The following is a 25,142-nucleotide window of genomic DNA, read 5'->3' on the forward strand; positions in this document are numbered from 1 at the left end:
TGTTTCCTTTACAGTCACTCATGAGCCACTTTTTTAAAAGCAACACTATGATCTGGTAGTCCTTAAGACAAAAACATAACATACACATATACATACATACACATATACATTCACATATACATACGCATATCCGCAACAACTGATCAGACATCATACAGTTCACATAGCTGCATCCTCAATTGCTTCGCTAGGCCACCTGATGATCTTAAGGCATATGAGTATGTCAGAGTAATCGTAAGTATATCTTGCTTAATTTTCCTGGTTTTACCTTTCTTTTCCTTTTTTCCAAGTTTTTCAGAAAAAAATGTTTCCGTTGCGCCCTCAGATGGGCGAATTCGTCCTACTGTACAACTGCAGTTAGGATCAAAAGTTGCCATTTTACATTAACTCGAGACTTCATCTTAACTTCCTCATAATTTCCTTTGTAATGAGAAACAAACTTATAATGTTACTTAAAATCCATCTTGATTGCAAAAAATTTTTTTTTATTCATATGACCGGTTTCGGTTCATTCAGAACCATATGAATAAAAAAAAATTTGCAATCAAAACGGATTTTAAGTAACATTATAAAATCACTGATTGCTGTTATCCCATAAGACATTATGTCTGTATCTGCAAAGAAACAAACGTGTTTCCTTTCGGTGCATAGTGGTTAGCTAACATTGCTCCCTTCTCAATCGGTATTTAGGCAGTTTGACTTTTTTGTTGCGGGTGCCTGTCTGCTATCTTAGCGCCTTCGCATTTATAGATATAACCTGGAGCCAGACACTTTTTAAACTTTTATATAAATGTCAAATGAAGGAGACATCATCTCCTGGGGCGGTTTGCATAATTCGAAGAGGAAAGGCAGTTTCTGGTTAAAAACAACCTTGTACGGCGATGAACCCGTATTCTCATGGATCTTCGAGCTATACACTGATACGGTAGTGGAGGATTCCTATCACCATAGTGGGTACTCACATAATAAATCAGCATTTTTCTTATCATTCTGTGTACCCTCTCAGCCCTCCCATTTCTTGTGGATGTAGTGCAAGAGTTCATTACTTCTTTATATGAAACTGGCGACACAATTGCTTCAATAGTTCAGACTTTATGGTATTGCCTTGGTCAGTTATCAGAGATTCTGTCGTCCCAAACTTCAGTAACAATTGATTAACCATAGCCTGCGTCTGTCGATTTGGTATAGTGACCATGGCCACAAAGCTTGAGAAATAAACAATAATACTTAATACATAGCGATTCCCTGCTGGTGTTTGTCCAGATGGACCAAGAATATCCACACCAATCATTTGGAATGGTTTGTCGGCTACAAGTAATCTTTTTAATGGGATTCATTGACGATTCAACTCCACTCTTTGAGTGCAAGGAATGGGGTTCTTAATGTAACACTCTATATCTTGCTTCCTTCCCATTCACTAGTAACTTACCAAACCATAGCTCTCTGTGGAATATTGTCCAATATTTCCTGCCAGAATGGAGTCATAAACCTTCTTCAGTGCCTCATTCTGTAAACGTGCTGGTGCAACTATGCAGCAATCACACTGTGTTTGCTGCGTCACAGCTGAACTGTGCTCACTTTGTGAACTTCTATCTGGGTCAGCAGCTTGGCCTCTGCACCATTCTGCTGCACTTACACCAATAAACTCTAAAGTTTATATTTTGAGACTAAGTCCATCAACATTACCATGAGATTTCCCTGGATGATGTACAACCACGAAATCAAATTCGCTTTGCCATGAAGCTGTGCAGCTCAAGCTGCTAGTCATATCTTTTAGTCCTAAAAGTCATTTCAATGCTGCATCATCTGTTGTGACCTTAAAACACACCCATAAAGGCAACAATAAAATATGTGATACCAAAGATGGTTAACTGAATAATTCTTCCTCACCTTACTGAGCTGTGTAGAAGTACAGACTGTTGGATGTCCCATCCCATTTAACTCTTCGCTTAAAAATAATAATGTCAAGGATGGGACCAGTGGACAGTAGGCCCATTAATAGCTCAAAGGCTGCTTCGAAATCAAGTGTCCAATGAAATTATACTCCTTTCTTTGATCTTAGTTTTACTGCTCCTTAACAGTTTAGTCTATTTGTGGTCTATACTGAAGCCATATTCTTTACTTAAAAACTAAGCTCCATCCGAACAGGCCTTGTAAGGCCCAATGGTACCAACCGGCCGCCGTGTCATCCTCTACTCACAGGCGTCACCAGATGCGGATATGGAGGGATATGGTCAGCACATTGCTCTCCAGGCCGTCTGTCAGTTTACGAGACTGGAGCCGCTATTTCTCAATCAAGTAGCTCCTCAGTTTGCCTCACAAGGGCTGAGTGCACCCCGCTTGCCAACAGTGCTCGGCAGACCGGATGGTCGCCCATCCAAGTGCTAGCCCAGCTCGACAGCGCTTAACTCCGGTGATCTGGCGGGAACAGGTGTTTCCACTGCGGCAAGGCCGTTGGCCATATTCTGTACTTAGTGGAGGGTTTATTCAATTCAAAAGGTCCTATAGTTCTTCCTCACTTTTGCAGCATCATAAACGAATTTTATGACTGATATCTGTTCACCTTGAATGTCACTCTTCTATTTCGTCCGTTGCTCCTTCGCTGTACAGTTTAAACAGTGTAAAGATAGCGTCCCTCCCCTACGCTTTTACATCTTTAATCTGAGCATTTGTCTCTAGGTCTTCCATTCTTATTATTCGCTCTTGGTTCTTGTACATATTTTACAGGGTGAAGAAAAACAACATGGTAAGGTCAGATTAAGGTAAGGAATGTCGAGCGCGTAAAATTTTCTGGGTAATCATAGGTCTGAAATCCACTGTTATGTAGTTATAGCCATAAAATGCTAGTCAGCGACGAGCGCCTGGAAGTGAGTGTGTTTAAACTATCTTGCCCCAGATAATGCTTTTGCTAAAGAGCGGAGTTACTAATTCTCTTAACTGAAGATAATTGTAACCAGACATATAAGGAAACTTTAAATCCCTATCCATGACGTTAGGCTGGAAGCGGGTTTTCTGTGATGTTTACTGGGTAAAGCATGTGTTCAAATACTCTGAGAGTACCGTAATGGCACTTATTTTTTAAGATAATAAGCTGTACTACAGAAACAGCACTGCAGTAAGACAGTTATTTAGCGGACAAACTTCCATGTGCTCGTTGCTTATTGGCTGTCGTTTTATGACTGCAACTTCACAGGGCGCAATTAGAAAATATGAGACCAATGAGGATATCCCCATGTACACTCCTGGAAATGGAAAAAAGAACACATTGACACCGGTGTGTCAGACCCACCATACTTGCTCCGGACACTGCGAGAGGGCTGTACAAGCAATGATCACACGCACGGCACAGCGGACACACCAGGAACCGCGGTGTTGGCCGTCGAATGGCGCTAGCTGCGCAGCATTTGTGCACCGCCGCCGTCAGTGTCAGCCAGTTTGCCATGGCATACGGAGCTCCATCGCAGTCTTTAACACTGGTAGCATGCCGCGACAGCGTGGACGTGAACCATATGTGCAGTTGACGGACTTTCAGCGAGGGCGTATAGTGGGCATGCGGGAGGCCGGGTGGACGTACCGCCGAATTGCTCAACACGTGGGGCATGAGGTCTCCACAGTACATCGATGTTCTCGCCAGTGGTCGGCGGAAGGTGCACGTGCCCGTCGACCTGGGACCGGACCGCAGCGACGCACGGATGCACGCCAAGACCGTAGGATCCTACGCAGTGCCGTAGGGGACCGCACCGCCACTTCCCAGCAAATTAGGGACACTGTTGCTCCTGGGGTATCGGCGAGGACCATTCGCAACCGTCTCCATGAAGCTGTGCTACGGTCCCGCACACCGTTAAGCCGTCTTCCGCTCACGCCCCAACATCGTGCAGCCCGCCTCCAGTGGTGTCGCGACAGGCGTGAATGGAGGGATGAATGGAGACGTGTCGGCTTCAGCGATGAGAGTCGCTTCTGCCTTGGTGCCAATGATGGTCGTATGCGTGTTTGGCGCCCTGCAGGTGAGCGCCACAATCAGGACTGCATACGACCGAGGCACACAGGGCCAACACCCGGCATCATGGTGTGGGGAGCGATCTCCTACACTGGCTGTACACCACTGGTGATCGTCGAGGGGACACTGAATAGTGCACAGTACGTCCAAACCGTCATCGAACCCATCGTTCTACCATTCCTAGACCGGCAAGGGAACTTGCTGTTCCAACAGAACAATGCACGTCCGCATGTATCCCGTGCCACCCAACGTGCTCTAGAAGGTGTAAGTCAACTACCCTGGCCAGCAAGATCTCCGGATCTGTCCCCCATTGAGCATGTTTGGGACTGGATGAAGCGTCGTCTCACGCGGTCTGCACGTCCAGCACGAACGCTTGTCCAACTGAGGCGCCAGGTGGAAACGGCATGGCAAGCCGTTCCACAGGACTACATCCAGCATCTCTACGATCGTCTCCATGGGAGAATAGCAGCCTGCATTGCTGCGAAAGGTGGATATACACTGTACTAGTGCCGACATTGTGCATGCTCTGTTGCCTGTGTCTATGTGCCTGTGGTTCTGTCTGTGTGATCATGTGATGTATCTGACCCCAGGAATGTGTCAATAAAGTTTCCCCTTCCTGGGACAATGAATTCACGGTGTTCTTATTTCAATTTCCAGGAGTGTATATCACTCGACAGTGAGATGGGAATCGTTGTCTGCTCAATATATGGCGTTATGTCGACACGCCCTCCCATTCAAATGGAAACTAGCTTCGACACTGATGACAATGTCAGCTTCAAAGTTCCGCTGGTGTGTGCGTCTTTCTTCAAACCATTCACAGAACTGCAACAGACTGTCAGCGTCATGACCATGGAGTTGTGGAACAAAGTAGATTCGATAGGGATGGAAATGATTAGAGGGCAGTAGCCTGGACACAGAGGCTTGTCTGATGCCGCATTCCTGTCCCATCTTTGTGGCTGACCGACTTTGAGCTCTCTATCGCTTTAGCTAGCGTGGCTGATGATTGTGTCCCCCCTGTTGCTGTGCGCGGTCGTCCGGAACGTCTTTTGACGTGGACACTGCCTGTAGATGTGAACGTTTCTGTTAAACCCCCAGTCATTCCGCGATTAGGCTAACGCTGATTTGGACGCCGCGTGTGGTATGCTGCTGCTGCTTTCCACTGACTCATTCCTGCCGCATGGATGAGCACCGTTTCCGCCTGTGCGTTGCTGTTGTGAGTCACTACACTGCAGAGCAGAACAGCGCTACACAGCCGTCGTAACTGGCGCCCCTTTAACCTTCCATTGCTACTGTTGTGTCTCCCAGACCCAGGACTATCTTGGCGATTAGTTTTTATATGGTTTAGAACACTATACCCGTGCCACATTTCGTGTAACTTCTTATCTTTCGCTGTTGTGAAATCTGATTGTTGAATATGGGTTGAAGTCTGTTGTCCAGGAGTGCATTTGATGTGTCTGGGTCTGCCAGAACCACCGGTAGTAAGCAGAAAAGTACTGTTTGGGTCTGCAGGATACACAGTAGCACTTGTGACATCTTTTTTTTCTAACGCAAATACGATTTTATCACATGTTCAGTACGCTGAATCACCCTGTTTACTTAAGAAAAGGGCTAGAATGAATGAGAAAGAAGATCTGTGTAAGTATACATTGCTAAATGAAATGGCTAGTGAAGAATCAGGTAAAGAAGGTGCAGATTCAGACTCCGAACTATATAGTGAGCACGACATGGAAAGTGAAAAAAGTGGGGATGACAGTGATACAAATCAGAATAATAATAACCGTTTTTTGGTAAGGGTAGCCATGCCAAATGGATGGAAGACACTCCTAGTCCTAGTATCACGACTAGGTCACATATTTTACTACATATTTCAGGAGTGAGGGGAACTGCGGAGGACAAAAAGACATAAATAGAAATATGGTGGTTGTTTTTCACTGATGAAATAGTGGATGGCATCACTTCTGCTAATCCTAGGTACTTTCCTTCTCAGTCCTTTATTTGTGAGACAAATAGACTTGAAATGGAAACCGTTATTGGTCTGATGTATTTGGGTGAAGTATACTAGGCTGCTTAGGGTAAATTTAGAAGACCTCTGGGATAGAGGTGGTACAGCATTAGAAATGTTGTATTGTTCAATGACTCTACAGAGGTTCAGGTTGGTAGTATAGTGTGTAAGATTTATTAATAAGTCAACTAGGTCCGACAGAGGAATACGTGATAAATTGGCACCTATACGAAATATCTTTGATTTGTTCACAGAAAACTGCATGGCACATTGTTCTCTTGGAGAATATGTGACGGCAGATGAAATTCTTGTAAAATTCTTTCGAAACTTGGCAAATATGGAATGAAAGTGTTTAGTCTAAGGGGACTGATGACCGTAGATGTTAAGTCCCATACTGCTCCGAGCCATTTTGTTCAGTCTAGCTGGTGCAAGAACAGCTTACACCTCAAATTTGGAAGTTTATTGAGGAAAGCAACCAAATGGAGACCATATAACCTGAATAATCATGGGGCTGACGTCATGAAAAGATTGTGTAGTCATATATCCAAACCATCAAGAACCATAACCACAGATAACTGTTTTACGAGCTACGAACTGGCTCTATCACTTCTGAGAGATCATCAACCAAGTGCTAAAACAAACAAAAATTTATTAAAATCCAAAACAAAATGTGTTTGCTTACTTGATATATACAACTCAAATCAGTGTCAAACCTTTTTGTCAGTCATTAAAAATAGGAGAGAAAAGCAAATTGGCTCTAAGGAGATATGAACGAACACAGCAACAATGCAGGGTTAATATCCTTCTTACGGACTACCTTAGTTGGTGGATCCCGGACAACAGGCCATGTGGTACAACGTCTGCTCACGGCTTGTCTTTTCAGAAGTGTGATGGTGGTGGGTCGTGCCTCTCGTTCTAACTTTCGCTGTTTCCACTAACACCGAATTTGTCGTACGAGACATGACTTTTGAATCACCCTGTAGAATGGATATTCAAGCTGAATTGAACTTGATCTTTGTTTTTGACTATTTCCAGTCACTGATCACGTTTGAGATAACCAAACGGTGTACTTTTCATTAATGGACTCCTTGTAGTTTCTTGGGTTCAGGAAAGCTTAAAGTGCTTTTTTATAAAGTCATTTAATTGATGTCATGGAGAATCATAGATGACATACTGAGGTAGTTTCTCTTAATATTTGCAAATCATTTTGGTTCAGATTTTGTATTTATCGCAAATATCATACAAACAGACGTAGCGCAAAATAATTCCTTTTAAATATCTTCAATTAATTCATCACAAAACGTATTTTTTATCACCGGAAAGTCGAACGTATTTGTTCCACGTAACACTAGACATGGAACTGCGACGTGATAAAAAACTTAAAGTTGTTAAAGAATATATGGGTGAAAGCAAGCGTGGCTAAATAAGAACTGATACAAAAGTAACACGAACTTTTTTTATCGTTTTGAATGCCAGTAACAGACTACGAAATACTGGACAAAGACTCAGCTATTATCTCGTGAGGAACGACTCGAAAACATTCTGCCGTGCTGTTTATGCCAAGTCTCCGCGACGAGCTTATGACAAACAGAAAACACCAACAAACATTTAATACTCTTTCCTAAAGTTAATAACACAAAATTCATGAACAAGCATAAAAATAAATTACACTGGTCCACAAATTTTCACTTTTTAGCTTTTACAGAAACGAAATTAATCTCGCTTTATAGATTTTAGACGTACTAAACACGAATATCAAGGTCAAAATTGTCTCGTAGGTCAGGGTTACAAGTAAGTAAGGTGTTTACGTTTTATAGTCACGCTTGTGGGACATTATAAGGACTATACAGGGTGTTTCGTGAGAGCGTGCAAAAATGTGACAGGACATAGAAAATGCTCCACTGAACAATTTGATGTAGGTAACCTGGTGTCGGAGAAGCCAGCTTAAGGAAATATGGAAGTAAACTCGTCTGCCGCTTCGTCTAGCATGACTGTTTTGCAGTTTATTTACAACTAACTTGAGTACAAGTTTACACATACTGTGCTGTTTATTGACATGTACTTCTTTATTTCCTGCAAGGATGGAAGCAGGACGAGCCTGATTACTAGGAGGTCATGATGCAGGTTTTGTTTACTTTACTAGTCAATAACGTGGCTCTGATGTATCGTGTTTATGTTGGAGAACGTACCCTTGGCAGTTTTTCAGAGCATGTGGATTCAATATGACGTTCGCAATCATCTCAATGCTGCATTTTTTGTTTACTGGATTGAAAGGGGAAACCCTGTTTCATGGCCTGCGAGGACACGAACTGAATCCTCTCGATTATTTCCTATGGGAATATCTAAAGTCACTAGTATATGAGACCCCAGTGCATACGGAGATAGCTGCCAGATTTGCAGTTGCCTGTGAAGTGATTCGAGACTCACCAGGGATATTTGTCGAGGTGCGTTACATCTTGTTCACCGATGTCATGCTTGCATTGAGGTTGATGGCCGTCAGTTTCAGCATATTTTGTAAGATTTGCCGTTAACCTTAACTAATGCAAATAAAAAAGTATACAGTAATGTTATTTTATTCCTATTATCTCCTTAAGCTGGCTTCTCCGAGCCCAGGTTCCCTAACTCAAATTGTTCAGTGGAGCATCCTCTATATCCTGTTAATTTTTTGCATGCTCTTCTACATCTACATCTGCATGGTTACTCTGCAATTCACACTTAAGTGCTGGCAGAGGCTTCATTGAACCATTTTCATACTACTTCTCTACCATTCCACTCTCGAATGGCGCGTGGGATTATGAACAACAAAATATTTTCGCATTCGGAAGAAAAGTTGGTGGTTGAAATTTCGTAAATAGATCTCGCCGCAAAGAAAACCGCCTTTGTTTCAGGACGGCCACCTCAGCTTGCATATCATATCAGTGACATTCTCACCTCTATTGCGCGGTAACACGAAACGAGCTGCCCTTCTCTGCACTTTTTCGATGTCCTCCGTCAATCCTACCTGGTAAGCATTCCATACCGCGCAGCAATATTCCAGCAGAGAACGGACAGGTGTAATGTAGGCTGTCTCTTTGGTGGGTTTGTCGCATCTTCTAAGTGTTCTGCCAACAAAGGGCAGTTTTTGTTTCGCCTTCTCTACAATATTATCTACGTGGTCTTTCCAATTTAGGTTGCTCGTAATTGTAATTGCTAGGTGTTTAGTCGAACTGACAGCGCTTGGATTTGTGCGATTTATCGTATACCCAAAATTTATCGGATTTATTTTAGTACCCATGTGGATGACCTCGCACTTTTCGTTGTTTAGTGCCAGTTGCTACTTTTCGCACCATACAGAAATTCTCTCTAGATCATTTTGTAATTGGTATGGATCGTCTGATGATTTTACTAGGCGGTAAATTACAGCGTCATCTGCGAACAATCTAAGGGGGCTGCTCAGATTATCACCTAGACCATTTATGTAAATCAGGAACAGCAGAGGGCCTATGACACTACCTTGTGGAACGCCAGGTATCACTTTTGTTCTACTCGATGATTTACCGTCTATCACTACGAACTGTGACCTCTCTGAGAGGAAATAACGAATCGAGTCAAACAACTGAGACGATACTCCATACGCACGCAATTTGATTAATAGTCGCTTGTGAGGAACGGTATCAAAAGTCTTCTAGAAATCTAGGAATATGGAATCGCTCTGAGATCCCTTATCGACAGCACTCATTACTTCATGGGAATAAAGAGCTAGCTGTGTTGCACAAGAACGACATTTTCTGAATCCGTGTTGGTTATGTATCAATAAGTCATTTTCTTCAAGGTGATTCATAATGCTCCAAAATCCTACTGCAAATTGAAGTCAGTGATATGGATCTGTAATTCAGTGGGTTACTCCTATTTCCTTTCTTGAATATTGGTGTGACCTGTGCTACTTTCCAGTCTTTAGCAACAGACCTTTCGCCAAGTGAGCGGTTATATATGATTGCTAAGAAAGGCGTTATTGTGTCTGCATACTCGGAAAGAAATCTGAATGGTATACCATCTGGACCGGAAGATTTGCCTTTCTTAAGTGATTTGAGTTGTTTCGCACCATCTAAGAGATCTACTATTATGTCACTCATGCTAACAGCTGTTCTGGTTTCGAATTCTGGAATATTTACTTCGTCTTCTTTCATGGAGGAATTACGGAAAACCGTATTTAGTAACTCCGCTTTAGTGACACCATCATCGGTAACATTTCCATCGCTATCGCGCAGTGACGGTGTTGACTGTTTTTTTGCCTCTGGTGTACTTTACATACGGAAACACCCTGTATTCAAAAGAATGAAAGTTCTTCTGCGATAAGTGAGTGAGGTGGGCAGTTTCAGTAGAATTTGGCAACACTGCTTCTCACTATGATCCATGTGTACACCATCCAGTCACGTGAACATTGTCGAATGTAGAAGAAACCACACGCGATTTTAATTGTCATTCGTAGCGGTGGTGAGGTGTTGTCTTGTGTTAATTCACTTGTTACTGGAACGAGTATCGTGGCTGTTGGCAGTGAATTTATGTGAGGTGAAATTGAAGAACTGTGTTATCATGCATGTGTACTCTTTCGCAAATGTCCGCATCCGCTGTAACAAACCTAATAACTTTTGTTACATTTGTACAGATGTTATTTGTGGTTCAAGAAGGCGACCATTGACAAAAGGAGTAAAACAAGAATGCACCTTGTATTTCGGCTGTAGAGTTGGAGACAAATCATGGCCTCCACACATGTGTTCCACCTCGTGTTCATCTACGCTGAATGCTTGGATGCATGGGAGAAATGTCTTCGTAAAGTTTTGTGTGCTTGCTGTTTGGCATGAACCCACAAATCATGCGTCGGATTGCTATTTTTGTACGTACCTCTCTTGAGAAAAAGAGTCAATATCAAGAGGAAGAGAAGTATTCAATACCCTGGCATCCCATCTGTCATTCGCCTTGTGGCTCATTGTGAAGGATTGCCATTCCATATTCCCCCACACGTACCACCATCAATCAGTGATAGCGATAATGCTGAACCGACACACACAGCCGAAAACATGTGGCACCGACCATACGTTTACACCAACATCGATATCTGGAGAACCACACAAAATCCCATAGGATGAAGTCAGTGATATGGTTAGGAATTTTGATCTTCCAAAGCGTAATACGGATTCGTGACGTCTCGATTGCAGCAGTGAAATCTCCTCGCTGACGCAGTACGTGTACCTGTGTTTCGGGTGCATCAGAAAAAAAACTTTATGGTCATTTCTGTACTGACGGCGGCATTACATTCTGCAGTGACAGTGATGGTTCGCTGGAAGATCTGAACATTAAATATAAAAAAGACGATTGGAGACTCTTTATAGATGGCCCAACCACAAGTGTGAAGGTAGTACTGTTACACAAGAGTAATGAAAGGCCAGTCATCCCTGTAGCATACGCTGCCTAAGCTAAAGAAAGTTATACAGTGTTGAAATCCGTATGTTATATTAATTACAATATGCATCAATGGCTGTATGTGGGGATTGTAAAGTCTTTGCGACGCTGTTGGGTTTTCATGGGGGTACTGATGCTATCTCTGTGACTGGGACAGTCGCACAAGAGAACAACACTTCACACAGAGGGAACAGACTCCACGAACAGCTCTCGTGCCTGGGTCAACGAATATTACCGAAGAAACTCTTGTGAATGAGAACAAAATTGTTCTCCCACCATTGCACATTATGTTGGGACTCACGACAGCATTTTTTAAGACTTACACGTGAATGAAGCAATGTTTAAGTATTTGTATAAGAAGCCAAGTTTCCATGATTCATTAAGGAGGAGATAACAAACGGGATATTCTTTGGTCCACAAATACGCCAGCTGTAGGGGGATTCACACCTGAGTCTACCCTAACGCCTGATCAGCTGCATGCATGGCATTGTTTTTGTAACGTGATAACATTGCTCTTGAAACAGGTGAGCCTAAAATTACGGGTACATGTGGACCAACTGATGCATGCTTAGAAGGTAATTGGTTGCAACATGACACTGAAGATATACTTCCTTTATTCCCACCCGATGTGCTCCCAGAGAGCTGTTGTGCATTCAGTGAAGAGCACGGCGAGCGGTCCCAACAGGACATTCCTCTCAAAAGGTTCAAATGGCTCTGAGCACTATGGGACTTAACTTCTGAAGTCATCAGTCCCCAAGAACTTAGAACTACTTAAACCTGACTAACCTAAGGACATCACACACATCCATGTCCGAGGCAGGATTCGAACCTGCGACCGTAGCGGTCGCGCGGTTCCAGACTGAAGCGCCTAGAACCGCTCGACAACCTCGGCCGGCCATTCCTGTCATGCAACAGCGGTACACAGGGGGGTAGACTACAGCCATGTTGCGTGATTTTTGCTGGATGCTTCAGAAAGATGCTCCAGGCACCGAACACAAGAGGAATTCACAGAAACGGAGCGAATAAACGAAGTTCACTTATGTAAATATACTGTTCATTACGGTAGCAGTATATGTGAAACGTGAAATCCCAAGTTACTTGTAATCTTGAGCTAGGAGACAATTTTAATCATGACATTTGTGTTTAACCCATCGAAATCTATAAAGACTGTGTAGTATAGTTCCTGCAAAAAATCCACTGGACCAATGTTACATACTATATTGCAGCATATTTCATAGACGCGGAAAATCTCGTAGTGGTACAGCGACAGAGGCTGCATCATTCCCAGCCACAACACAAAGTGGTCGCCATCCTGCTATACCTGTGTACTGGTCTAATCTGTGGTAAATTTTTTCACGGTTGTAACATTAATTTCCAGGGTACCATTTTAGTATAATTTGTAGTTTTATACACTTTAATGTAAATATGTTCCCTCTGCTTTTTTTCTAACCTATGTTACTTTGAAATACAATGCTCACCGCTTAGATGTTCACAAACGATCACTAGATGGAGATACTGATATGTGAAATTGTTGTTTTAAAATTTGTGATTTGTTACCGTGAAAACAATGGCAGTTCAGAAAATGGACGTCTGGTTTGATTACAGTGATGTTTGGGAGAAATAAGATTATGAAAATATTAAATTTCAAGTTAAGGTTCGTTGGATAATTTTTTCTTTTATTAATTTTTGTAAAGGCGTAACGTAGTAAGAAATCACTGAATCGGTTCCTTCGGCTTTGGATAATCAGTCACCCTGAGAACAGACTGGTTGCAATTATTTTGCAGAATTTAGTTGTCATTGTGCTTTGGTTCGCGGCGAATCCCGTGAAGGTCGGCCAAAGCCGGTTTGTTGAGATCGCGTGTTCTCCGTGTCACTTTTAGGCGTCACGAGAAGTCAATTCCTATCTCCTGTCATGTTAAAGCTGAGGACTGACGTGGCCAGGTGTCCTATGAACAGCTGTATTGGATACGGCTATAAATGGAACTTTCGAAGAAAGGAAATTTATATGAAGTAACATTGAAATGTAACGTATATGCATTTTCTATCCTTGAGCAGCTATTCAAGAAACGCAATGGAGGTGTAGAGAAATTTTATAAAGATTATACTCTTACTATAGGTAAAGTAGCTACCGCAGTTAACTGCGAAGAGGCGAGAGACGAAAGTGCAAAGTTCTACATCGAAGATCGACCGTCATCTATCTACATCATCTAAATCAATACCCCGCAAGTCACGTGACCGTGAGTGGAGGAGGCTACTGCTGATACCACCAACGTATCCACCCCCCACCCCACCCCCTTCCCTGGTCTACTAGCGGATGGCGATGAGAAGCAAGACTGTTGTTGATAATCCTCTGCACTGACTTACTTCTCGAATTTTCTCCTAGTGGTCATTTCACGAAATATATGTGGCAAGAAGTAATACGTTTGAAGCTTCCATGAAGAAACTTGGCAACTGAAAAAACTTGTAATGCAAAAGTGTGTGACTTTTAAATCCCTGTTACAGAGATGTCTAAGCACTCTGATCTATAAAACCCTACGCTACCCCATTTTTGAACACGAACATTAACTTTGTAAATTGCTTTCGTTGTGTGCGGTACCAATTATTCTAAAGTGAATCTGCCTATCTATAATGAAACTGAATACAAATAAGGGTTATCAGTATTAAGCAGAATGGCTTCCTCATGAAATGACACACAATGACTCACTGTTGTGTATTGAAACTATGCCCTGTTACAAAATCGCATGAACTGAATTATACGAAAATGATAACAATTCCTAATTTCGTCTCAAAACGTTCCTTTAAGTCCTACAATTGTTTTCATCTGCAACGGATAACTCAGCTTTGCTCTGTCTTGTTCAGTTATAAGAATATGAAGTGCTGCACTGCATGATCCTCAAATAAATCACTACGCAGATAATTGCCTTATTATTTACTTTAAGCCAGATGAGAATTTTGCTATCTATCCAAAAATGAATCTAGCTGTTAACTATGTAGTGCAAGACGTGGTGATACAATTCTGACAAGATTTGCTTTTTAGACTGCAAGGAGGAAATGAAATATTTGGAAATGAATACGCTGAGGTGACAAAAGTCATGACATAGCGATATGCACATGTAGAGATGCTGGTAGTATCGCGTACACAAGGTGTAAAAGGGTCCTGCATTGGAGGTGCTGTCGTTTGTTCTCATTTGAAAAGATTACCGACGTGTTTATGGCCGCACGGCGGGAATTAACAGACTCTAACCCGGAATGACAGTTGGAGCTAGAAGTATGAAGCATTCCGTTTCTGAAATCGTTAGGGAATTCAATATTTCACGATCCACAGCGTCAAGAGTGTACTGAGACGGGCAAATTTCAGTACCTTTCTACGAATAACGCATTGGCCGACGTCCTTCACTTAACGACCTTGAGCAGTGCAGTGGCGTTTGAGTAGAGTTGTCAGCGCTAACTGACAAGCAACACTGAGTCATATCACCACAGGAATGAACCTGGGACATACGACGAACGTATCCGATAGAACAGTCCGGCGAAATTTGGCATTAATGGGCTATGCCAGCAGACGACCAACTCGAGTGCCTTTGCTAAAAGCACGACATCTCTTTCAGCGCCTCTGCTGGGCTCGTGACCGTATCGGTTGGCCCATAGACTACTGGAAAACCGTGACCTGCTCGGATGAGCCCCGATTTCAGTTGAAAAGATCTGATGGTAGGGGTTGAGTGTGGCGCAGACCCTAAGAAGGCAAGAACCTAAATTGTGAACAAGGCACAGTGCAAGCTGGTGGTAGCTCCATAAAGGTGTGGGCTATGTTTACATGGAATGGACTGGGTTCTTTGGTCCAGCTGAACCGATCATTGACTGGAAATGCTGATGTTCAGCTACATGAAGACCATTTGCAGCCTTCATGGACTTCATGTTCCCAACCAATGAGGGAATTTTTATGGATGACAATGTTCCATTTCAGAGCATTCTAGACAATTCGAGTGAATGATCTGGCCACCCTGATCGCCCAACATGAATCCCATCGAACATTTATCGGACATTGTTGAGAGATCACTTCGTTCATAAAATCCTGCACCGGCAACACTTGCGTAGTTATGTTCAGCTACGGAGGCAGCGTGATTCAATATACCTGCAGGGCCTTCCAAGGACCTGCTGAGTTCATGCCACGCCGAGTTGCTGCACTACGCTGGGCAAAAAGAGTTTCGACACGAAATTAGAAAGTGTCCCGTGACCTTTGTCACCACAGTATAAAAGCTTGCCTTAAATTAAGGTGGCATTAATATCCATTTAATGACATAGAAGTGAATCCTAATTACATGACACTCTAATCTTCCTTTCCACTACAATAAACAATGAACATTGATTCAGCCAGATTGTTTAAGTTGCAAAGTTGCTCTTTACCTTTTCTACAAATAGTTTTTAACTAAAAATGATGGGTGACGAATAGTAAGTAAAATTGTGAATGACTGATAACTCGCTCTGGATACCAAAACCTATTGTTGAGGAAAATATAATCTTTGCAATAATTACTCAGGTAGCGCTTGCAGCAAATGAAAACTCTGCTCATGTTACCTTTTCCCAGATGTGCTGTACTCTATGGAATCTCCTCAACATCGTCCTCTACCCTCAGTCGCATCAGCCGTTCACCCCCAGCGTATGCCTGATAACGGTCATTTGACCGAAACTGGTAGCGAAGCGCCGGCCGCGGTGGTCTAGCGGTTCTGGCGCTGCAGTCCGGAACCGCGGAACTGCTACGGTCGCAGGTTCGAATCCTGCCTCGGGCATGGATGTATGTGATGTCCTTAGGTTAGTTAGGTTTAAGTAGTTCTAAGTTCTAGGGGACTTATGACCTAAGATGTTGAGTCCCTTAGTGCTCAGAGCCATTTTTTGGTAGCGAAGCACATTGTGCAGAATAAAGGACAGCTGAAGGTTCACCATGAATTTTAACAATTATTTGGCGGCTGAATATCCCCACCTGCAAACATAAATATGTCAGCGAGCACTTCAAATAAAATTCTTCTGCTATTCAGTACGTCCGCCCTCACTCGCCGTCCGCTCAGCACACACTGTCTGTCATCCTCTACTACTGATACAACGTCTGGTAGCCAAAGGATTGCGCGCATTCGGGAGGACGACGGTTCAATCCCGTCTCCAGCCATCCTGAGTTAGGTTTTCCGTGATTTCCCTAAATCGCTTCAGGCAAATGCCGGGATGGTTCCTTTGAAAGGGCACGGCCGATTTCCTTCCTCATCCTTCCCTCACCCGAGCTTGCGCTCCGTCTCTAATGACCTCGTTGTCGACGGGACGTTAAACACTAATCTCCTCCTCCTCCAAAGGATTGCGTATCACTCATGTGTTTAGGCATCCAAAAACGCTCAAAACGGCAAATATTCCAAAAGAAGTCATTTCAGATGATGTATAAACCTTTCATGTTGTCCGACGCTTCCCAGAAAGTACTCTCTCGAAATTTCGACATTTCTTAAATGACTCCATGTCCTAGGAATCGTGCCCCTTACGTTACAGTAAATAAAAAAAAACACCGTCTTAATCACAACTTTTTATTTACCGATCATAGGTTGGGATTTACGTTGCATATCATCTAAGTCTGCCACCGAAAAGTGCAGTTTGTCAAGAGTTGTGTAAAATTCAGTAGTAAATTTCAATAGTATGTCTCTCCCTGACGCACAACGCCTTTCTTGTATCATCTGCCACTGGAGTTTGTTGAGCATCTCAGTAATGGTCTCGCGCCAACATTCCGTGTCGAAACAAGTTCGGCGCCTGTATGATTGACGCCGAGAGATACTATGTTCTAGAAAACACGGGGTGCTACAGGATAGCATCTCTACTCTCCACCTTCTGCTGTGGTGGGGACAGTCAACCGATCCCGCTGACAGATTTCGGAAAGAATCGTTAAGATAGCCGAAGTGTGCTCGTCTCTCTTTGTGTGCGCTTGTTGCCTTGTTTGGTATAAATAATAACAACTGTCGCCTGTACCAGCGTGTGGTTGGGCTGTTGGGGTAGGATAAGCGCTGAGCTGGAGTGTGAACCCCTTCTGCTCAACAGCCTTCTTTCAGCATTCTCATGCATAGGATACACGGTGAGTTACAAATTCGCACGAGAACAAGTTGCCAATCACGTGTTTACGGCAGGTGTGATACAAACGTGTTACCGTACACCTAGAAGTGATCATCAGACCTCCCCCGGGTAGGGTTAACGGCTGTCTTCAGCGGCGACCGTTAGACGACCGACATAGTCAATTCTAAGGAGGAAGCTGTACCCCGTGGAACCGACACGTGTTGTATCTACGTTCAGAATGTAGGAACTCATAGTCTGCTAGAGCTTCTGGTTTCACCTCCCCGTTTCTCTGCTTTAACACTGAAAGCTGTTGCCGTAAACTACGACGGGCTGTTGACGCAAAAAATAAAAAAAAAGGATGTTGTGTGCAGCATGACTGAAGATGCTCGGCATATAACTTAGTGTGGCGTAGGGTCGCCTCAGGCGTATCAAAGACTGCAGAACCTTCGATTTTGCTTGAAACTTTTGCTGGAAAAAATCTCTTACCGACGGATTCCTTGCAGTTTGACCAGAGATGAAACTCAGACTCGCGTCAATATTGCTATAGGGAAGTCTTCAGTGCAAAATTCGACCGAGGAAAGACAAAACCTAGATACAACATGCTGACTGAAGATGAAACTAGTGCACATTTGTAAAAGCCGGCAACTAAGCAGCTGCTACGTGTGTGGGTGTTCCGAGGCGAACACAAACCAAGAAAATTGTCTCGTTCCAGTCGCACTTTCCAGAAAACGATCGGGACTTCGAGACTTCGAGACTTCGAGAATGGATTAATAAAAAATACACGAAGTTTAAAATGATGGATTTATGCTTCAGGTATTCTATAAAGTCTACCACCACTTGAGTACAACGCATGGAACGTTCACACAACTAAGTGAAACTATCAGAAATGACTTTCTTTTGGATGTTAATCAACTCGCGCGTTACACTGAGTGTCAGTTTCTAAAAAATGGCTCTGAGCACTATGGGACTTAACATCCATGGTCATCAGTCCCCTATAACTTAGAACTACTTAAACCTAACTAACCTAAGGACATCACACAACACCCAGCCATCACGAGGCAGAGAAAATCCCTGACCCCGCCGGGAATCGAACCCGGGAACCCGGGCGTGGGAAGCGAGAACGCTACCGCACGACCACGAGATGCGGGCTAGTGTCAGTTTCTGCACATTGTCATTTTATGACCGGTTCGTGTTGATAGCACAATGTCTCGTCACCCTTGACGATTCTTTCCAGAAAATAATTGTCCACGTCTTCACATTTCAGAGAAACTGCTGCAGGCGACCATGCGTTTTTGTTCGAGAGTCTAGGTGTGCAGGACGAAAGCTGTACGCACTTTTCTTGGCTTCAAAACATTTTGCAGGATGTCTTGAACACTTCATTTAGAAATGTTGCACCTTTGAGGTTTGCACACCACGGCCGCACGTGCATTCCGTAACACTGCCTGCTCGTAGCTGACCGGTCAAATGCACAGCTGTTATTTGGAGTTGCTAGCTCAAGCAGCAATCACAGTGACTGCACTGACGTCGCTTATACGCCAGGAGTACAAAAAAAAAAAAAAAAAAATGAAAAAAACTCAAATATTCTGTGAAATGATTTATTTAAAAGTGAGAGATAAAACAGATAACAGAAACATTTGACGCACCTTTGAATAATGCTCGAATTCGTGTACAGCGGCTGAGATGCTCATACGTTAGTGACGTAAGGAGACAGCTGAGCGAAATTCCACCAGACTGATATCCTCTAGTACCCTTTAAAATTGTAATATTCAGGTTAAACACTGATTTTTGTGATTTTGGCGTAGTGCATGCGGTACCGATACAACCGATTTTTGAACCTTTCCCACTGCATGCAAATGTCGCACGACGGTGAAATATTTACAGTTCATCACATTTGCCAGTTCTACAGTACACCGATGTGGAATATATGGACTAATGCGCTTAAACGATCTCCATCAAAACCCGAACATCCTCCGGAAATTGAAGACTCAAAACGATCCTCCTCAAAACGAGAAAACCATTTTCTTGTCGTGCTCTTTTCAGTGGCAATAGTCCCATCAATGGCGTAAATGTTCCCGGTTGCCCCCGCTGCTGTCACCCTTCAGCAGAAGAATATGTCGGAAATGTTTCGATTTCCCCACAGAGCACTCCATATTCTAGCGTCCACTGCTCTACTCACTATCTCCAAATGACAAAATGACAATGTGTAAACCAAGCGGCAACAGTGACCTACAAATAAAAAATGACTATCACATAAACCGCTAGCAACTGGAATACCAACATGCAAAACAAAAACGATACCAACTTATGCACTAACCAAATATAATATACTCAAATACCGATCGGTATTCTAATATTATTAGATGTATATAGATCAAGAGAAAGCAGAGATGTTTCAGTTTATGCTGTGATTTTATATTTTTTAACGCTTCATTTAAATAGCTAGAAGCAGATGCTGGTGAAACACTTCACTTTTCTCCCAAATTACTAATTAGATTTTCTTAATTACCCTTATCACTTTCAAATTCTTAATTTTTTTCCCAAAACTATACCTCACGCTGGACTGTTTCATATTCCATATCTCCATTTTCTCTACTCTTCGTTTGGCAATGAAAATGCGAACAAAACTGTTTTCTCAAATCGCTGAGTTTTACTTAATTATCCTGATTGCTTTCAAGGAATTAAACTTATTTTGGCAAAACTACACCTCACGCCAGAAAATTTCATATCCCATTTGATTAATTCCTACTCTTCTTTTCGTTATGAAAATTCGAACAAAAATCCATTGTGTAATTTTTAGGGAGTCTTCTTTTTGTTCCGCTCAGACATTTGACCAAAAGTCAACCTAGCGTCTTTTTGGATGGACGATGCATATCGAAAATACCGTGACGTATAATTAAGTGGATCGAATAACAGTTGATCTGAATGGTGTGTAACAATTTGTTTCGCACAAATTACAGATGAAATTAGAAAAATCAGCCGGATACTTTGCATCATCAATGCCAGCAGTCACATAAGAGAAAAACGCCGAATTAATGTCTCATTTCCCGTATTCACCTGTTTCATCAGGAAATGACGTCTTTTTCTTCAGTTAAGTTGGACAAAAACCGCTTGGATGGGTGTTTTCACCAGCTAAAGCAGCTGTTTTATGCGAATGGTCTGCACGTCTGACTTTCACGTGGAGGATCTTGCTTCAGTTCCTGGTGCCGACACGTTTTCTTCATGAGAGAACTGGAACGGTGTGCTCTCAGCCTCGTGAAGATAAGTAAGGAGCTACGAGAGAGAAAATTAGGGCTCCACTGTCTGAACAGCCGACAACGGCCGGCAGAGGCGTGTGCTGACCCCAAGCCTCTCCATACCGCATCCAAATGAAGCCACATAGCAAAGGATGACACGGAGGCCGGTTTGCATGTGTTGGTCCACTGGTCTGACAGTAGAGTTAGTTTCTTTCACTTTTTAAAGAAGCTGTTGAATCCTCAGAAAATGGAAGACCGGAATATAAAAGATTACGGGAGTTAGTGAGGGACAGGGGCGAGGTACCACAACAGAATAATGTAATTAACCATTGGAGTACGTCATTATAACATCTCCAAGCAGCAGAGCTTATTCCTGTTCACTTGAGTTACTCACTATATAATTCCTGCACTGAGTACTTTCACAAATTAAAAAAAAAAAAAAAAAACTAACCATCCGCCTCGATTGCGAAAAAAGAACCTAGTGTTAAGTGTTAACCCAGGTTTCGGCGTAGATAACTACACCTTCTTCAGAACAACAATAAAACCCACAAGTGCCTAAGAAGACCTTTGTCAGTGATTAAAAGAACACCATAGCCATACATTTATAAACGAAAAAGAAAAGGAAAACACAAACAGTACATATGTACAAAGTCAAAACCACTACTTAACTTAATGGTGTACGCTCCACCTCACACCGGCCTATGATCGATGGGCCATGACCCGCCATAAACTGGAGCTACAAACGGTCGCTCACTTAGAAGCCTGACCCTCTATCTATGCACATGCGCAAGACAAGGGAAGTTACTTGAATGCGCATGCGCATACGAATACGAGAAAGTTTATACATGGGTTGGGGCTAAATATATATATTCCCAACCGTGGATCAACGTATATCAAAAAATGAAATGGATAGAACAAGAGACGAGCTAAATAGGAGATGGAACCTAAAAACAGCCGCACATGGTTGCTTGTGCTACTAAAGAAACTTCCATATAAAACTACCTATGACAACAGGAGGAACTCTTAAAAACTAGACCTAAAGCCAGTAGTTAGCCTGGGGGGGGGGGGGGGGGCTGAGGGGACGTAATCTAAAGACGTCATGGTAATAAAGATATAGGGAAAAACATGAGGTGTTCAACGGTCTAAAATCACTTTCATCGTAAAAGGAAAGTGAGGATAAAAAGAAAGAAGATGAACAGCTTGACCAACCGCGCTCGCCAATCAGCGCGCGCATGTGATAATCGACAGATCATCAAATTTACAAGAATGAAGAACAAAGTAAAGGCGCGAAACCTTCAAAAAATTTCTATTTCTTAGTAGAAGTTGGTCATTGATGATATTGTCTTTAACCTGATGCAGATGCTTGAAGATCTGCATTTCTTCCAAAACATCCAGTTTTAAGCCCTTAACCTCGGCATGAAGTAACTCGATATTAACTAGAGGGCTCGGCGCATGAGCCATTTGCACAAGGTGTTCCGCATAAGTAGAGCCCTTAGCACCGTCACCGCTTCTAGTAGGAATATGCTCTTTATACCTGAGACCCAGAACTCGCCCCGGGCAAACGGGGCTATGGTGTTCTTTTAATCATTGAAAAAGGTCTTCTTAGGCACTTGTGGGTTTTATAGTTGTTCTGAAGAAGGTGTAGTTATCTATGCCCAAACCTGGGTTAACACTTAACACTAGGTGCTTTTTTCACAATCGAGGCGGATTTTTAGTTTTTTTAAAATATGTCGAAGGTTCTTACTCTCACAAATGTTATCATGTATTCTTCCTACTGTACTGTGTAGACAAAAGTAAAAGTTCGTTATTTGTTGTGTTTCTGGTGTTGCAATTTTAATGGCGAACTGCATATGTTGGATAATGAAGCAAACTGTGCCTACCAGAGAGTAGCAGTGCTGCTGACGGAGCTGACGTTTCTCCCACAGGCTGGATGTGGACCCCAGGGTGCGGATGGCGCTGCCCAGCCTGCTGGTGGGCGGCCTCATGCAGTACCTCTACAATGCCGGCGTCAACCAGATAATGGTCCAGCGGTACCTCGCGCTGCCCACGCTCACCAAGGCCAACATGTGAGTACCGACCCCATCCCATTGTGCGTTATTGTGCAAGTGTCTAGGGTGACAGGATGATACCGGTAACGCCAGCACAAGCAGTAAACAGCGTGCAGCGACGAGTACTCCTCAGGCTGTCAGGAGATTTTGGCACTGTATCAATGGAAGAACTTCAAGTAATATTCGGAATATGTAAACTTGTCCACTTGGCCTAGAAATACTGAAGGAAGCAGTTATGAAGTTCAAGAGATGTGACTACGACAATGTTAAGGATCTCATGGGATAACAGACCACAGGCAGAAAATATGTAAGAAATGGGATCCTCTGCCTTTGGCAGGAACGCTGAGATTGAGCCGAAAAAGTTAAACGAACCTACAATTCATCAGGTTTGATGCCATGGGAGCAAGTGTGCACCATGACCAGGATGTAATTCGCGACATAAAGAAAGCCTGCATCGGTCGTAATATCATCTGTATATTATTACAGATCTAGATTTAAGCTAACAGCACAGCTACCATTATTCCTATAAATATAAAATAACACAGACATTGAAAAAGCGAAGTAACCAAGAACCAAATCACAGTTGTACACAGTGCCAACTGCACGACTACATACCGTTTTCATGTAGACTCGGCATAGCTGTAACGACACATGTTACAATATAACCTAGACAAGTACAAGCATCAATCAAACGGAAGCTACTGCTTACGGTTCCATACGACTAACCTCGGTTTACACAATGTTGGATGGCTAGCGCCCACCATTTTCATGCCGGCCGCTGTGGCCGAGCGGTTCTAGGCGCTTCAGTCCGGAACCGTGCTGCTGCTACGGTCGCAGGTTCGAATCCTGCCTCTGGCGTGCATGTGTGTGATGTCCTTAGGTTGGTTAGGTTTAAGTAGTTCTAAGTCTAGGGGACTGATGACCTAAGGTGTTAAGTCCCATAGTGCTTAGAGCCATTTGAACCATTTTGAACCATTTCCATTATCCAGATATAAAAAAATGGCTTAACATAAAATTTATGTATGGAAACAAAAGGAAATAATAATTATAGTGGAGTACAATTTTGTCAGGAAGCATATAAATTAAAATAAGCACTGCGACAAATATTGAAATACGTTAAGTTCATTACAGTGGAGTACATTAAAACTTATTAAAAAACTTCATTTCATAAAATATTAAAACAGGAGTAACAAATTGGCGTAAAAATTATAGTCGATCTTTCCATACTTTATTTTATAATCTAAAAATGTAATTATCAGTGCAAATATATGTAGACACTACTAATGAAATTTTGAATCGGCGTCACGGCTGCCAAGCGAAAGTGAAATACAATAAAATGTTTATTATAAGCTTGTTAGCAAATTTCAGAAGACATAAGTAGCATACACCGATGTTGAAAACAACATTACAAAGTGTACAATCTGTAAATACTGAAAAGAGGTCTTAGATTCTTAATTATACAGTTTTTACTCATATGGCACACTGTCAAACGTTACTACATGGTGACGAGTCCTCTAGGCTGACTGTATTGTTCCCATCCAACACCATAACCGTCCTGAAAGCAACACGACTCCAGTTGTCGTCCCAGCGTGTTCCAATCCCGTTGAACGACTCACTGCAGAAGTCCACGATCCGATTGGAAGTGGCCACCTACCTGTACTCCTCATCTACGCACAATCTCATCTCCCTGCACCCCATCTCAATCTCCATGCAAGAATTATCCAAGATTACTTCCGGTCCAACTGGAATGCCTGCGAGGAATCCATAGAAACCCAGATTCAGAGCCAATCCCTGACCTTCCAGCAACCTGACGATACCACTCATGCCACGTCCTTCCTGCAGCAGACCTTGTCAGAGGCTACATCCACCCACATTCCTTCCAAGACCATATACCCTCTCTCCTCACCATCCCCACTCCTCCCCTTCCCCCTTCCTCCAAGAATCCCGTGGCTTGTATCGCTCCATTTCTCCTTCTTGTGCACTCGTGACAGGGATACACTCACACGCCGCTGTCAAAGTCAGAGACAATCAGGAATTTAGCAAAAGAAGAAAAGCCGCCTGGGAATGGCGCCAGACATGCATCAATCAAAACCAACACTGCACTAATCATTAACTTTTCCAAGTACCGGAAAGCATTCCATCGATCATCCCACTACCCACTACCTACTCTTTCAAAACAACCACCCCTTACCTGTCAACCTGAGTAGAGCACTTGCCTGCGAAAGGCAAAGGTCCCGAGATCGAGTCTCGGTCCGGCACACAGTTTTAATCTGCCAGAAGTTTCATATCAGCACACACACCGTTGCAGAGTGAAAATCTCATTCTGGAAACATCCCCCAGGCTGTGAC

General features: G+C 43.0%; 1 protein-coding gene across 1 annotated transcript in view; it reads left to right on the forward strand.

The window, feature by feature from the left end:
* The window catches only part of LOC126416511 (sodium-coupled monocarboxylate transporter 1-like), a 188,312-nt gene that overhangs the window by 82,140 nt on the left and 81,030 nt on the right, over positions 1-25,142 (forward strand). Inside the window, exon 8 of the mRNA XM_050084253.1 lies at positions 22,672-22,812. Within this exon, the coding sequence (XP_049940210.1) occupies positions 22,672-22,812 (141 nt within the window). The remainder of the gene's footprint in view (positions 1-22,671; positions 22,813-25,142) is intronic.

The sequence above is a fragment of the Schistocerca serialis genome, chromosome 8 (genome assembly GCF_023864345.2).
Source record: "Schistocerca serialis cubense isolate TAMUIC-IGC-003099 chromosome 8, iqSchSeri2.2, whole genome shotgun sequence".
Taxonomy (NCBI): Eukaryota; Metazoa; Arthropoda; class Insecta; order Orthoptera; family Acrididae; genus Schistocerca; species Schistocerca serialis.